At 39.1% G+C, this 17,651-nt stretch overlaps 2 protein-coding genes across 7 annotated transcripts in view; one reads left to right on the forward strand and one right to left on the reverse strand.

Annotated features, from left to right (window-relative positions):
• Window positions 1-1,782: 1,782 nt before the first annotated feature.
• Window positions 1,783-7,390, forward strand: LOC133548215 (CD48 antigen-like). Its single transcript, XM_061893524.1, has 6 exons — window positions 1,783-2,052; window positions 4,474-4,764; window positions 4,972-5,220; window positions 5,338-5,436; window positions 5,582-5,647; window positions 5,750-7,390. The coding sequence occupies exons 1-6, from the start codon at window positions 2,004-2,006 to the stop codon at window positions 5,893-5,895; spliced, it is 900 nt and encodes a 299-aa protein (XP_061749508.1). The 5' UTR covers window positions 1,783-2,003; the 3' UTR covers window positions 5,896-7,390.
• Window positions 7,391-7,910: 520 nt separating this feature from the next.
• The window catches only part of LOC133548219 (protein C19orf12 homolog), a 30,584-nt gene continuing 20,843 nt past the window's right edge, over window positions 7,911-17,651 (reverse strand). For all 6 annotated transcript variants that reach the window (XM_061893534.1, XM_061893530.1, XM_061893533.1 and 3 more), the window contains one exon: window positions 7,911-14,077. In XM_061893534.1, coding sequence (XP_061749518.1) covers window positions 13,836-14,077 — 242 coding nt within the window. In that variant the 3' untranslated portion in view covers window positions 7,911-13,835. The remainder of the gene's footprint in view (window positions 14,078-17,651) is intronic.

Consider the following 17,651-nt stretch of genomic DNA (forward strand, 5'->3'; position numbering starts at 1 on the left):
AGAATAATGAATGACAGGTCATCACTACAATTAATGAATATGGTTTTAATATTACTATAAAAAGTATTTAGGTTTCTGCAAACAACTCAAACTATGGAAAATGAGATATCAGCCCAGATCAGTATAGATGGCAGAGTTAAAAATATGTATTTAAAAAAACAACAAAAAAAGCTAGCTCCATACATTAGGCAAATTCAATCTGAGAGATAATAGTGTAAGACTTACTTGTTCAGCCATGATAGCCCCATGAAAACATGATTTCCTTTCTTTTTAATCCCAGGGAACTGCCATGGACCTTTCATCATAGATATGAATAAACACTCCATGTTTCTCCAGCGTAGCGGCCATCTTACCTCAGACAGCTGGTCCCCATCGTTTTATTGATGTCAATGGTACATGTACTATTTAAATATACATGTACATACAATACTCTGACATTTATAACAAATCGCACCGTTTGGAAATTAGTTGAAAATTGAGCAAGTTATGGTTATTTAAATAGTACATGTATGGCGTCACATTAGCGCCAAAAATCCAAGCACATAAAAACTGTTATCGCGCGCTGATTCTCCACTTCAACTCATTTCCAAACGGTTCGATTTGTTATAAATGTCAGAGTATTGTATATGTATAGTACATGTACCATTGTCAGAGTATTGTATATGTATAGTACATGTACCATTGTCAGAGTATTGTATATGTATAGTACATGTACCATTGTCAGAGTATTGTATATGTATAGTACATGTACCTTTGTCAGAGTATTGTATATGTATAGTACATGTACCTTTGTCAGAGTATTGTATATGTATAGTACATGTACCATTGTCAGAGTATTGTATATGTATAGTACATGTACCTTTGTCAGAGTATTGTATATGTATAGTACATGTACCATTGTCAGAGTATTGTATATGTATAGTACATGTACCTTTGTCAGAGTATTGTATATGTATAGTACATGTACCATTGTCAGAGTATTGTATATGTATAGTACATGTACCATTGTCAGAGTATTGTATATGTATAGTACATGTACCATTGTCAGAGTATTGTATATGTATAGTACATGTACCATTGTCGGAGTATTGTATATGTATAGTACATGTACCTTTGTCAGAGTATTGTATATGTATAGTACATGTACCATTGTCAGAGTATTGTATATGTATAGTACATGTACCATTGTCAGAGTATTGTATATGTATAGTACATGTACCTTTGTCAGAGTATTGTATATGTATAGTACATGTACCTTTGTCAGAGTATTGTATATGTATAGTACATGTACCTTTGTCAGAGTATTGTATATGTATAGTACATGTACCATTGTCAGAGTATTGTATATGTATAGTACATGTACCATTGTCAGAGTATTGTATATGTATAGTACATGTACCATTGACATCAATAAAATGATCGGGAACAACCGTCCGAGGTAAAATGAAGAAACATAGAGTGTTTATTCATATCATATCATTCATTAATTTGCCTAATGTATGGAGCTAGCTTTTTTGGTTGTTTTTTTAAATGCATATTTTTAACTCTGCCATCTGTACTGATCTGGCAGTACAGACAAGCAGCGTATTTGGTTAGTGCGTGTGCGGCGCCTATCTGGGTTGATACACACGCACTAACCAAATACACTGCTTGTTTACTTCCTCTTTCAGCCCCTTAACCTCTCCTCTCCTCTCATTCGCCAGTCCGGCAGCCAGCAAGTCATTGATTGGCCGAGTCTATTACCAAAGTCCTGGTTGCTATTAGATGAACACATTTTTAGGGCTCTCAGGTTATACATGTAAGAAGCAGGTACACAATATTAAGTGTACAGCTACATATACCATGACTGCTCTGGCTATGCTCGTATTTTGAAAATCAGTATTTAAGACTCTCAGGTATTGCAGGTTATCTGGCTTTCACTTTTACATTTGCTGTGTTCAGTGAAAAGCTATCAAAAGACAGCAAACGAGTTTGGTAAAATTGGTGAAAGTGAATCGTCTATAATGGACTACCAACATGTTCTGGTCTATTTCATGTGGACTTTCACTGCAGGTAAGTTCTGATGTTGCTTTTCCTATAATTCTTTATAAATGTAGACTTTGTACAAATAGAAAGAAGATCTAACGTTGTGTTGTGTTGCACCTGTTGTGTGTTTTGCTACCAAACTAAATATTGTTCTACACAAAGTCTTGTTCTCATAATGGACTTGTGGAGCTTTGACTTGCACCAGTTCCGTTCAGTTCTGCAGCATCCCTTTTCTGTGCCCAGACCAAATCTTCATTTCTCCATTCTAACTTTGACAGGAGCAATGGTATCCAAAACATTGACAACACTTGATGTAGGGCTGGGCGATACATCGATACACATGATATATCGCGGCTTTGTCTCTGTGCGATATAGAAAATGACTATATCGTGATATTCGAGTAGACGTTCTCACGCAGTTGCTGTTATGACAGGCATTAGTCACCAGGTTTTGTCTTTTTCAACCAAGTTCACGTCACCTCAAATGTCACATACGTATTGTGGCATACATTCAATATTTACATATACAAATATTAAATAAATAAAAATATTTTGTGAGGAAGTGAAGTGAATTATATTTATATAGCGCTTTTCTCAAGTGACTCAAAGCGCTTTACATAGTGACACCCAATATCTAAGTTACATTTAAACCAGTGTGGGTGGCACTGGGAGCAGGTGGGTAAAGTGTCTTGCCCAAGGACACAACGGCAGTAACTAGGATGGCACAAGCGGGAATCGAACCTGCAACCCTCAAGTTGCTGACACGGCCACTCTACCAACTGAGCTATGCCGCCCCACGGCCAGGAAAGAAAAACATATTTGAAAGTATAATTTCCATCATTGACTGACATCTGTGGACTGGTTGTATGTGTATGAAAAGAGAGATATTGATCTTGACACTTCATTAAGTATGTGATGTTCTCTCAACAGATGAGACATTACCTTCTTCAAAGACTTTTAGATAAAATTCAATTGGCATTTTCCACAACTCCACTAAATTTGGAGTTTTTAGAATGTGTTTGTCGACAAGAGCTGTATTATCTTGATACATATTGACGATGACCCGCCCTGCTATACTTCTGATTGGCCCTCAGCTATTTTCACCTGACCAATCAGAAAGGAGGGGCCGTGTAAGAATAACCGCCCACAAAGTGACAAAACGAAGACGGCACGCGCGCACATAGGCACCACACGCGCGCAAAAGGGTGTCCCGCGCGCGCACGAAGTGGAGAATCAGCGCGCGATAACAGTTTTAATGCGCTTGGATTTTTGGCACTAATGTGATGCCATATGCTAGCTATAGCTATACCCATATGCTACAGCTATTATATGGGTAACGTTATAACTTTACCCATTTGCTAGCTTATAATGTTACCCATGACGTTAGCTAGCAGAGCCGTGCGAGTGGTAATACGAGAGAAAGAAGGTGTGAATGAAGGAAGACTTAATTCCCAAGTTAAACAGCAGGGGGTACACCGTCTGGCGGAGGTTTGACTTCAAGTGGGAAGATGTCGAACAGACAACCGTAATAAGTCAAGCATGCGGCACAAGCGTTGCTACAAAAAGTAGCATTACTGCTAATATTTAGCATCATTTGAAAAGTCACCTGCTAGAGAATGAAGAGTGCTTACTTCGCATGTCAACATCTCCGTTCGGTGCCACACGCCCACACCATCAAAATGCCGAGACAAAAATTTCTGCATCAACAGAAATTAAAATAGAATTTAATAACGTCCGTAGTAACCTACCACATAGCAAAGGACGATTACTATGATTTCTTATTATGCAGCTCATTTTTATTTGACACTTAAAATGTTTCTGACAATCCTGCACTTTCTTTTTTGGAAATGACATGAACGTTTGTGCCACTGCTTAGAATGTTTTAATGTAGACACATAAAATCATCATACTGCTGTGATTATATCCAATCCAATCCACTTTATTTATATAGCACATTTAAACAACAAAATGTTTCCAAAGTGCTGCACAACAATATTAAAAACAACATTAAAATACTATCCTGAGCTCCACTAATGACTGAATAAAAACAAAAAACAAAAATAAATACAAACAAAACCAATATAAAATAAATATGATTAAAAACGATTTTAAGGGTGAAACCAATTAAAACAGTAAATAGAAATCAAAATTTTAAAACATAGAAGGCAACATATGTATCAAGTGTTCATTCAAGTCCAAGGCAAAATATTGAGATATATATCGTGTATCGCGATATGGCCTACAAAATATTGAGATATTTAAAAAAGGCCATATCGACCAGCCCTAACTTGATGTATAAAAGTTCAACATATCATCAACATTAACATACAGGGCGTTTTCAAACTTAATCATTTCCACAAACTGTTATGGTAATTACTCTCATTACAATCATGGAAAGTAGATAATGCTGTGTTTATACACATTAAATCTGTTTATGTCCTTTTCACAGTTTCTGCACAGGATGTGAAATATTTCCTGAAGGGTCAGGACATACACTTCATGCCATCCATCTCTGAACAACCTATTAGATTAATCTGGCTACATAATGAAAATTATGTGGTGTTTTTTTCTGGCATGGAGGACATTGTGAAGTCTTCATACAAGAACAGAATCACTCTGGACCGGGTCTCTGCAGAACTCACCATCAAAAACGCCACATATGAAGACAGTGGAGACTATTTCCTAGAAATGAACATAAACAACAAGCCTCGTACTTTCCAGCGTACAATTGAAGTTATAGGTAAGTTTACATTTCCTTTCATAAACATTTTAACACAAATATTGAGCACTATAAATATTAACTTGTCTAATCTAGGTTCATTAACAATAGTGTTGATTGTGTTACATTTGAGCTCAAATGTGAACACGACTCAACACGACATGAATCTCCACCCCAAAAACAAAAAACATCTGAGCTCATGTTGACCATCCTTCTGTTTTCTTACAGACAAAGTATCCAAACCCAACATATCCTGTGAGATGAGCGACACAAAGCAGGCGACACTTGTGTGCTCAACAGAGTCCAAACATCCTCATTTATTAAAGTTGAAGTGGAGCTCACCAGGAAAGGAGCAGACTGGACCAAATTTAACAATAACTGTCAGGAATGAAGATGATGATCAAGTTTATCGTTGTGATGTCAGCAACCCTCTGACCAATGAAACGGCTTCATTCACCGCTAAGGACTGCTTCCTGGGTAATTATAATCAATATTGATGGCTGTGAAATGGTGGTTGTACATATTTAGATCTTATTTTGAAGGTAATGCACTTTGAAAAGTTGATTTGAGTTTGACTTTTGTTTTTCTGTGCAGGTAAAAGATCAGATGTTCATCTGATTATCATATTAGTCTGTATCTTCATTCTGGTCATCTTGTGTTGTGTTTTATACATAACACCTCAATATCTAAAAGGTACAGAAACTCGACATGACAAAAGACAATCAATCAAAGTCACATTAGTTATTTATTTAAATGTAATTAATACCTTGTTGGGATGTTAGTTTCCTTACCTCACTAAGGTGATTGGAATGTAATTATCTTTGTGTTGTTGTTTCAGTGTCCAAAGAGCGTGATGAAAAGACATCCTTCTTAGACCAAGTACTCACTCTTCCCTCCAACTCAGGTAAACTAAGTCATTACACTTATTGTGTTCTGCTTCATGATATTATTTTTTTTATCCCGTTTCAGAATGTTGTGCATTTTTACCTTTTTTGGTGTGTTTTAGGACTGAAGGTGTTGACTGAGGATGAGAAGATGGATTCAGAAGGAGCCATGCGACTCACTGCTTCTGTTCCTGCACTTCATTCCTCTTCAACACACTTAAACACTATCACTGAACTTTCAGATACCAGCAATGATCAGCAAGATTAACTTCTGAAAAATTCGGAGTAAATGCATGACTGCAGTGGAGTGACAGTCAGTCGTTGCAACACTTGGCCAGGAACCAGTTCTACATATTCAAAAATAAGGAATACTTCAGGGAGAAAACAAAGACATTTACTTAAACATAAAGAACTAACATTTAGAAAAAGAAGTGAAGGAAGCCATCTATGTTAAAAGGCCATTTTGAAACAAAAATGGAGGTTGTAGCAACATCCATTCATGCATTTTCTACCGCTTATTCCCTTTGGGGGCGCTGGCGCCTATCTGACAAATTCACCAACAACTGGATCATTTCTTTTTCCCCCCAAGATGTCGCCGCTGTAGTGGCTGCTGGTGGCAGGAGCTCTGTGCTCTTGTGTCATCCTTCTGTGTTCCTGGTGTTTCCTTCTTGTTTTCATGTCGGTTTTGTTTTTCCTTTTGGTTCGGGACCCTTCAGGACTGTGTGACAAGGGGTGCCACTTTCGAGACTTCTGCGGGGCTTTTTTGTGGACTTCTGGATCTGCCTCCCGGGAGCCTTTAGACCATGGAGACCAGCTGCTGGGTCTCTGCCACACCAGAGTCCGTTTGGAGAGACTGGAGGAGACGCGGATGAAGAGACAGAGCTGCGGAGCTGGTGCTGAGCGCCGGGACGGACGGGCTTCACAGTGTCTTGGCTGAATGAGCAGGTATCGGACACCTCGGTCTCCTTGGACGCATCCTCACTCATCCATGCAGACTGGACACTGGCCGAGAGTTAGTGAGCGGCCGAGTGGCTCTCTTGGTTGCTTTGTTGGGTCTGCTCCTGTCTCTGGCCATGCTCCCCCCCACCCCAGCAGACGATGGCGTGGAATACGGCCACCACACTGTATATGTTTTTTTTTTATTTTATATTAATTTTTTTGTAGCTGTATATAGAAATGGCTGGTTGCATCAGATATGCTCTTTTAATGTCCTTTGTGTTCTTTGATGTTTCCCTCTTACACACATGCTTATGCGTGCTTTAGCTATGAGTTTCTTCCGTTGGCCTTAGTCCCAGGCTTAGACTGAATAGTCTACCTGGACATTGGAGTCTGCAATAAGGCTTGATTGATAGCGTTTTCAGATAAATAGATATGAAACTGTACATAGAAATTGTAGATGTTTCGTAATTTTCATATTTTATGTCACTATATTTACTCTATTCAAACCTGCGTTGGCCTTTCCATCCTTACACTTTCCATCATTGAAACTGAGCTACTGTGGAGAACAATGCCTGTTGAGAACCACTACAATTGCACAATTTCACTGTCTTATGTAATGAGATTTTGAGTACCTTTGCCATCTAAGAACGAACACAACGTAACCGTTTATTTGTTACCCTGCCTAAGTTAGTCAACCCTTGTTTTGTATTTGATTTTATTAAAGATTGCATGTTTCTTTGCTCGATGACTACATTGCAATTCATTATTATTCAACAAAAATACCTTTTACACTGATGGTTGTAATATAAACAACTTTAAAATTCTTACTAATATGTGCCACACTCTGTGAACATACACCAAATACATTTCTGATAAACATCGACTCTGTAACACATTATAAACGCAAGATAAGAATTACCCATAATGCCACCGTGCAGTACTCTGTGAAGTGATCCTAACGGCCGGAGCAGAGTCAGTCGGACAGAGCCTGTTGTGTTGTGCGCATGCGTCGTCTAGCATGCGTTTCAAAACACTACATTTTCAGAGTAAAGTTGATGTAATATTTTTAGGCTTATGTAGTACAACTATTAAACATTTAAATAGTATGACGAAACATAAGTAAAACGTACTCTTCCCCCACAATTCATGTGTTACGTTAATAAAATGTTTAATTTTACTTAAGAAACTCTAGTTCTTACCAGGGGCGTCACTAGACCTAATACTGTACTGGGGCACACCTGGGGCACAAATAATTCATGTGAGCGTGCAAAGCGCGCAAGCCAAAACATTTTTAGCACTTATTTATCATTAAAAGATACATAAATAGTGCTTTAAACTATGATATCATATCAGATTATGTTGTATGGATCTTTGATTAACCACCTGAAATTAACTAATGCATTTGACCTACTTGTGCACTTTTTTACTCCAGACTTCTAAACTGCTACTGATAAAAGCAAAAAGGAAGAGCAATGAATCTTTTTGAAATATATATTGCAGTAATCATCTGCAAACTTAACATCTACAAAAGTAAAACAAAAAATAAAGCACCCCTACATCTCTGGGTTCTTTTATATTATTTAATTTCCATTTATGGCAATGTGGCTAATCCTATTTCAGATACACAAAACTATAAAATATACACAAAACAATAAAGCCACAGTAGTAGAATAAATGAACAACTGTTGTGTGTCTGTTCAGGGAATCATTTTCTGAGAAGTAAACTGTAACGTCTCCTTTTCATTTTTGCAAAGTGGTCAATCACTCTGGACAGACATGGAAATATTACAGTAACTGTTATACAGTTGACCAGTGGTTCCCAACTGCTGGGTCGTGACATAAAAGTGGATTGTGTGTCATTTTCAGTGAGTCGCAGTCAGATGTGTGCATGAAAAAAATAAGTTTAAGGAGAAAAAAATCAAATTTTGGCAACAAAACCAGATATTTTTAGCCATTTTTCTAGTGACTATTAGTGAGTATTTTAGCAAAAGGCAAACCGACTAACAAGTTGGAGGAGGACTCAGGACAGACATGGAAATATATTTTTTTTAAATCCAAATTGGGCAACAAAACCCGATATTTTCAGCCATCTTTCTGAAAACATATACAGAAATGTTACTATTTTTTCTGGAAACAAAACCAGATGCTTTAGCTGTAGCCATTTTTCTGGTGACAAAACAAGATTATTTTAGTCAAAGTCACACCGATTAACAAGACAAGTCTACTGTGCTATTTTTCTGTGAAATAAACTTGAATGATTTAAAAATTTGGCTCACGACTTGATGATATGGAAACATGTTTTTCTTCCTGAAGATAAACCATTTGAGAAGCACTCAACTCACACATGCTTACTCCAAATCATCATTGATGCAGAAGCAGCAGACAATAACCAACATTATGTTTCATGTTCATTGGAAATTCCCCCGACAGCTCGTACAGCAAATGAATATGTTTGTCTTGATACAAGGAATAACGTTAGCTAACTTAGCATCAACTTAAGACAATGATGTTGCCTAGCTAGCTAGGACTTCACTTACATCTCTCATTCCTGCTGCTTCTTCTCTGCTGCGGGCGAATAACTTTCTTAAATCCATCTAGGAGTTACAGTTTGAGTCAAATCAAAATAAAAATAATATAATTAACAAATTGTTGTTGGCTAACGTTACCTACCTCAGCAGTGATTCGCATCCCGTCTCTCTCTCTCTCTCTCTCAACTGAAGTCTTGATCCACACGTGAATAAATTACCATATTAATTAGCCATATGTTCATTGTTACGTGGAGTGAATACAGTAGCAATCAATTACCATACTAAGTAGTATGTGCGCTGTTGTCTATGTTATGTAGACTTAAAACTCTGAAGCGTTTTTTTTTTATTGGTGAAATTTTTACTGGGGCACTGCAAATCAACACTGGGGCACGTGCCCCAGTGAAATCTGTCTGGCGACACCCCTGGTTCTTACTGAATTTTAAAAATATTAGGTATAAATTATGACAGTTACTTTGATGGATTTTACAGCTCCAAAAAGTCACTTTTTTCAGTGTAGAGCTTGATGGGACAGTTACTGCCTGAGCAAAAAGGCTTTTACTAAATATGAATATTACTTCATATTAATTAAACATATTTTATAATTGTAAAATCACATGATCATCTAGTGAGGTTTTATTGTATTTCCACCACAAAGGTTTGTTCATTGGTATTTTCAAACCGTTGCTCACTTCTACACAAATACATGAAACTAAAAAATAATTTAAAAAATAAAATGGAAAGGTGATATCCGGCGATCTGATTGGCTGTTAACCGTGGTTTAAATATTCTAAAGCCTTATCACAGCGTAGGCTATCACTCCGCCTCAGGCACGCATGACTGGTATGAATGGACGTTGTTGTCATGTATCCATGACAACGGACTGTTGCAGTCCGTAGTAAAAGAAAGCTGATGTTTTTACGATGTTAAAAAACGGAGACTAAAGTAGTTGAATTCACATGTTTAAGGTTAACTTTCACCTCCGGAGAGGGTTAACAATGGTAAAGGGGACTGAGCATTGACTTTCATATTGGTAGAGACGTGTCCCTAGCGTCCCTACCCAATTCTACGCCCTTGGGAACATCCCACAGGTGTGCAGGCTAATTGGGAACAGGTGGGTGTCATGATTGGGTATAAAAGCAGCTTCCATGAAATGCTAAGTAATTCACAAACAGGATGGGGTGAGAGTCACCACTTTGAAAGCAAATTGTCGAACAGTTTTAGAACAACATTTCTCAACGAGCTATTGCAAGGAATTTGGGGATTTTACCATCTACGGTCCAAAAAATCATCCAAAAGTTCAGAGAATCTGGAGAAATCACTGCACGTAAGCGATGATATTACAGACTTTTGATCCCTCAGGCGGTACTGCATCAAAAACCAACAGCAGTGTGTAAAAGATATCACCACATGGACTCCGGAACACTTCATAAAACCACTGTCAGTAACTACAGTTGGTCGATACATCTGTAAGTGCAAGTTAAAATTACTATGCAAATCCAAACCCATTTATCAACAATATCCTGAAACGCTGCCGGCTTGGCTGGGCCCGAGCTCACCTAAGATGGACTGATGCAAAGTGGAAAAGTGTTCTGTGGTCTGACGAGTCCACATTTCAAATTATATTTGGAAACAGAGGACGTGGTGTCCTCCAGAACATAGAGGAAAATAACCATTCGGATTGTTATAGGTGCAAAGTTCAAAAGCCAGCATCTGTGATGGTATGGGGGTGTATTAGTGCCCAAGGCATGGGTAACTTACACATCTGTGAAGGCACCATTAATGCTGAATGGTCCATACAGGTTTTGGAGCAACATATGTTGTCATCCAAGCAACGTTATCATGGACGCCCCTGCTTATTTCAGCAAGACAAGTGTTACAACAGCGTGGCTTCGTAAAAAAAGAGTGCGGATACTTTCCTGGCCCGCCTGCAGTCCAGACCTGTCTCCCATCGAAAATGTGTGGCGCATTATGACGCGTAAAATACGACAGCGGAGACCCCGGACTGTTGAACGACTGAAGCTCTACATAAAACAAGAATGGGAAATAATTCCACTTTCAAAGCTTCAACAATTAGTTTCCTCAGTTCCCAAACGTTTATTGAGTGTTGTTAAAAGAAAAGGTGACGTATCACAGTGGTGAACATGCCCTTTCCCAACTACTTTGGCACGTGTTGCAGCCCTGAAATTCTAAAGTTAATTATTATTTGCAAAAAAAAAAATTATGAGTTTGAACAACAAATATCTTGTCTTTGTAGTGCATTCAATTGAATATGGGTTGAAAAGAATTTGCAAGTCATCGTATTCCGTTTATATTTACATCTAACACAATTTCCCGACTCACATGGAAACGGAGTTTGTATATATAGATATATGTATATAAATGTGCGTGTATCTATATATATATACTGTATATATAGTGTGTATCTTTATATATATATATATACATGTGTGTGTAAAGGAGAAGCAGTAGAAAATGGATGCATGTGTCACGTTGTAGATTATGTTTTGTTTTTTGTCATGTTTGGTCATGTTATGTTTAGTTTTTTTGTTCATTTAGTTCTGTCTTTGCACTTCCTGCTTCGTTTTCGTCTCTATGCCAACCCATTAGTTCCACCTGGTCTCCTAGTCACGCCCCTGTCCTCAGCCTCACACCTGTAAGTAATCATCGTCATAGTCATTATTTAAGCCATTCCATTTCTGTTCTCGTCCTGGCAACTTTGTACTTATTGAACCTTACCTACCCTCATGACCACGCACCTACCTGACCCTCATCTACCTTCATGCATAGCCACGCTGTTGTTTTTCCGTTTATACCATGTAAGTTTTTGGTTTATTTTGTGCCACAGTTAGTATCTTTTGTTCCTTCGTATATAGTCATGCCATTGTGCTGTTTTTGTTTGAAGTATAGTCTAGTTTATTCTCTACCCTTTTGTTTTTCTGTTTTGAATTATAGTGTTAAATAATACAAAATGTACTCACACTCTCGTCTGGCTCGTGCAAATCATCCTCTGCGTCGAGGAAGCAATACAAAGCCAAAAAAACGGAAATGCTGATTATCGGTCCTGCTAGACACCGACCTCTATTTAATAATACAACTCTAACATTTGACAACCAAACAATTAAACAAGGCGACACGGTAAAGAATCTGGGTATTATCTTCGACCCAACTCTCTCCTTTGAGGCACACATTAAAAGCGTCACTAAAACGGCCTTCTTTCATCTCCGTAATATCGCTAAAATTCGCTCCATTCTGTCCACTAAAGACGCTGAGATCATTATCCATGCGTTTGTTACGTCTCGCCTCGACTACTGTAACGTATTATTTTCGGGTCTCCCCATGTCTAGCATTAAAAGATTACAGTTGGTACAAAATGCAGCTGCTAGACTTTTGACAAGAACAAGAAAGTTTGATCACATTACGCCTGTACTGTATATACCTTTATATACATATATACATACATATATACCTGTACTGGCTCACCTGCACTGGCTTCCTGTGCACTTAAGATGTGACTTTAAGGTTTTACTACTTACGTATAAAATACTACACGGTCCAGCTCCATCCTATCTTGCCGATTGTATTGTACCATATGTCCCGGCAAGAAATCTGCGTTCAAAGGACTCCGGCTTGTTAGTGATTCCCAAAGCCCAAAAAAAGTCTGCGGGCTATAGAGCGTTTTCCGTTCGGGCTCCAGTACTCTGGAATGCCCTCTCGGTAACAGTTCGAGATGCCACCTCAGTAGAAGCATTTAAGTCTCACCTTAAAACTCATTTGTATACTCTAGCCTTTAAATAGACTCCCTTTTTAGACCAGTTGATCTGCCGTTTCTTTTCTTTTTCTTCTATGTCCCACTCTCCCTTGTGGAGGGGGTCCGGTCCGATCCGGTGGCCATGTACTGCTTGCCTGTGTATCGGCTGGGGACATCTCTGCGCTGCTGATCCGCCTCCGCTTGGGATGGTTTCCTGCTGGCTCCGCTGTGAACGGGACTCTCGCTGCTGTGTTGGATCCTCTTTGGACTGGACTCTCGCGACTCTGTTGGATCCATTGTGGATTGAACTTTCACAGTATCATGTTAGACCCGCTCGACATCCATTGTTTTCCTCCTCTCCAAGGTTCTCATAGTCATCATTGTCACCGACGTCCCACTGGGTGTGAGTTTTCCTTGCCCTTATGTGAGCCTACCGAGGATGTCGTAGTGGTTTGTGCAGCCCTTTGAGACACTAGTGATTTAGGGCTATATAAGTAAACATTGATTGATTGATTGAAGTCCATGTCTTGACAGCATGGATATATATATATATACATATATATATATATATATCAACAAAGTATGCATTTTTTCCCACTAAAAAAAGAATTGTTGTTGAGGCAAGAACCAGTTTTTCACGTTTCCAAATTTTCGGGGTGGAAACTCTGCTTCACTATACAAACTTTCCGATATACTGACCAACTAAGTTCTTAAATCGAGGTTCCACTGTACCAAAACATGTTGCCTAAACAATGACTCACTGCACTTAGTACAACAAACGAGCGGGAACTACACTGTAGGATTTGCCCAATTAACCCATTTGGGACCAGCAATGGGGCGCTTCTTTAAAATGAGGACATTTTAGAAGATTGTTGTTATCGTCTTCAATAAACATTCATTCTTTGACACCGAAGAAACAAAAAAAAAAGGAGAAAAAATACAACTTTTAGATTTCCGAACGTCCTCTTCTCAGTCTCTATAACGAACCTCCTCCTACAGTTTGTTGTTGACGTAGTTGAGCAGGGCGGCCTTGACCTTTTTCCGTAGCACGTGGCTGCTCATCACCATGGCAACCAGCTTGGCGGCGTCCTTCCATTTCACATTGCCCAGGATGGCCATGATGTCCTCGGACAGCTTCTGCCTCTGGGCGGGGGACAACTCCCTTAAGATCTGAGGAAGAGGCCGGAACTGACCCCTGGTCAGCCAGCTTCCCAGCAGGCCCCCTATAACGCCCCCTGGTGGACACAATGAGTAAGTAGAAGATCTTGAGGAGTCACAGGGTTTTACTGTACAGTCAAATCATATGTATTCAAGTTCTTCTGTGTAATTATTGATTTTCATAAATATTTAATCATTTTTTATCATGTGTGTTTCAGTACAACCTTGCATGTGTGACTGTCGGCCACATGATGGCGGTGTTAGCTTACTTTTTCCTCCACCTGCAACCAAACGACTGTTCATGCTTTGATTGCTTGACAATGATTGTATTTTCCGCACCAACAGGAAGGTGTTGTCAGGTTTCATTTCCGGTTTGCTTTGTCTTTCAAAGCAAACTAAAGTCTGAGGCGACGGCAACCAGAAGTGACTTCAGGTGCAACCCAGCAATACACAAACCCCGTTTTCATATGAGTTGGGAAATTGTGTTAGATGTAAATATAAACGGAATACAATGATTTGCAAATCCTTTTCAACCCATATTCAACTGAATGCACTACAAAGACAACATATTTGATGTTCAAACTCATAAACTTTTCTTATTTTTTTTGCAAATAATAATAAACTTAGAATTTCATGGCTGCAATACGTACCAAAGTAGTTGGGAAAGGGCATGTTCACCACTGTGTTACATCACCTTTTCTTTTAACAACACTCAATAAACGTTTGGGAACAGAGGAAACTAATTGTTGAAGCTCTGAAAGTGGACTTCTTTCCCATTCTTTTTTTATGTAGAGCTTCAGTCGTTCAACAGTCCGGGGTCTCCACTGTCGTATTTTACGCTTCATAATGTGCCACACATTTTCGATGGGAGACAGGTCTGGACTGGAAAAAGTCCAGACCAGGAAAGTACCCGCACTCTTTTTTTAGGAAGCCACGCTGTTGTAACACGTGCTGAATGTGGCTTGGCATTGTCTTGCTGAAATAAGCAGGGGCGTCCATGAAAAAGACGGCGCTTAGATGGCAGCATATGTTGTTCCAAAACCTGTATGTACCTTTCAGCATTAATGGTGCCTTCACAGATGTGTAAGTTACCCATGCCTTGGGCACTAATGTACCCCCATACCATCACAGATGCTGGCTTTTGAACTTTGCGTCAATAACAGTCTAGATGGTTCGCTTCCCCTTTGGTCCAGATATCACGATGTCGAATATTTCCCAAAACAATTTGAAATGTGGACTCGTCAGAGCACAGAACACTTTTTCACTTTGCATCAGTCCATCTTAGATGATCTCGGGCCCAGAGAAGCCGGCGGCATTTCTGGATGTTGTTGATAAATGGCTTTTGCTTTGCATTGTAGAGATTTAACTTGCACTTACAAATCTAGTGACAAACTGTATTTAGTGAAAGTAGTTTTCTGAAGTGTTCCTGAGCCTTTGTGGTGATATCCTTTAGAAGTTGATGTCGGTTTTTGATAACGTGCAGTCAGAGGTATCGAAGGTCACGGTCATTCAATGTTGGTTTCGGGCCATGCTGCTTACGTGGAGTGATTTCTCCAGATTTTCTGAACCTTTTGATGATATTATGGACCGTAGATGTTGAAATCCCTACATTTCTTGCAATTGCACTTTGAGAAATGTTGTTCTTAAACTGTTTGACTATTTGCTCACGCAGTTGTGGACAAAGGGGTGTACCTCGCCTCATGCTTTCTTGTGAAAGACTGAACATTTTTTTGGGAAGCTGTTTTTATGCCCAATCATGGCACCCACCTGTTCCTAATTACCCTGCACACCCGTGGGATGTTCCACATAAGTGTTTAATGAGCATTCCTCAACTTTATCAGTATTTATTGCGACCTTGATTATTGATTATTTGCACACACAAAAAATGTTTATCAGTTTGAACATCAAATATGTTGTCTTCGTAACATATTCAACTGAATATGGGTTAAAATGATTTGCAAATAATTGTATTGCGTTTATATTTACATCTAACATAATTTCCCAGCTCATATGGAAATGGGGTTTGTAAGAAATGGTAAACATTAAAGGAGTCATATGTAATAATTTCATGTCAAGTCATTAAATGGCTACGGTGTGTCAAATGGCATTAATAAATCATGTTCTTTTCAAAAAACCTCTAACTGATAACAGTACTTCAACCGGGATATACTCATTTAAAAATCAGTTTTACAGCCCCGAAATCGTGTTACTGTTCTCATTTCCATGCCCCGCCCTCCACCGTTTGACCAATTAAAAAGTCTGTGACTGTGGCAACCACGCACCGCCACCTTCGTCGAGCTACTGCCACTGGTAAAGATACTAAACATGCCAGACCTTAGTAGGTCTAAGAGGTGTCGTTACGATTCTCAACTTATTCATGACAAAGCCAGGAACAAAACAAGAATATGTATCGCGGATGCCTTTGAAAAATGGATGCGAATGAAGGCGAAGAATATTTTTTCCATCTTGCTAGTTTCCTCGTTGATAGGTAAGATAGGCATTTAAGTTTTCTTATTACTTGTAATAAATGGAAATTGACATTTGGTATGTAAACTATATTGTCCAATACGGTCTAGGATCTTGTCTAACAATGTTCGTGACTATGTTCGTGCAACGAATGCTTAGCAACCCAGAATTTACATACAAGCTAACGGGGTAAATATATGCCCGTTAGCCTGTATGTCGATGTGTATACCAACTGACAGGGGCAAAATATATTTTTGATGAATAAAACCTATGTGGATTTGGGTAGTGTCAGTGCCAATTTCGGTCCCAATTTGCTGATACGCTGACGAAATGGGTTCCAACACTAGCACGGCTGTCTTAATGGAAATGTGAAACGCATGTGTCAGGCTTGTCTCTGACAGTTTTGTTTTAGTGTTTCCTCTGTGTATGTCTTTGTGTCTTGTCAGCGCTTTTATTTTGGTCATTTCCTGCTTTATTCCCTGAGCGCTGTTTCCCCTCAGCTGCGGCTGATTGGCACCTGGCCACACCTGGTGCCAATCAGCCCGCTTCTATTTATACCTGCTTTGTCGCTCCTACCGGTTGTTTGTCACCACTACCTGTCAATGTCATTAATACTTCGTTGTAGCTGTGTCTAATTTTTGTTCATAGCCAAGTTTGTTATCCGCCTCGTGCGCACCTTTTTTTTTGTACCCTTTGTCTGTTCCTGTTTTAGTGTTTGAATTAAATCATGTTTACTCAATGCCTGCCTCCTTCTCTGCACCTTGAGGTTCGTCAACAACTCAACTTGACAGTATGGAGACAACCAAATCACATGATAAAATACTTCCTTATTCGTGTAGCCTGTAGGCATACCTTGGTAAAATGTCGCCTCTTTACTTTTGGCCGTACATTAGGCTGCTAAGCATGCGTTACTTACTTTCACCAGTACAACCATTGCTTGCGTTGGTTGTAGTTTGTTTTAGTCTTTGTTTTCTGATAGAACTGACAATAACCATATGATTGCCGTTTTTGGTGACGTACTTCTTCATGAAAATAGCCTTTTTTCTGTGTAAAATGTGTTGGTTCGAGATTTGTTATTGACAAAACACTTGTGTATTCAGCTATTATGGTCCCAGCACCTCAACCCCTAGTAAGAGGCAGTGGACGTTTGAAGTTCCTTGGAGCAGCCCAGTCCATCGAGCTGGA

The sequence above is a fragment of the Nerophis ophidion genome, linkage group LG02 (assembly GCF_033978795.1).
Source record: "Nerophis ophidion isolate RoL-2023_Sa linkage group LG02, RoL_Noph_v1.0, whole genome shotgun sequence".
Taxonomy (NCBI): Eukaryota; Metazoa; Chordata; class Actinopteri; order Syngnathiformes; family Syngnathidae; genus Nerophis; species Nerophis ophidion.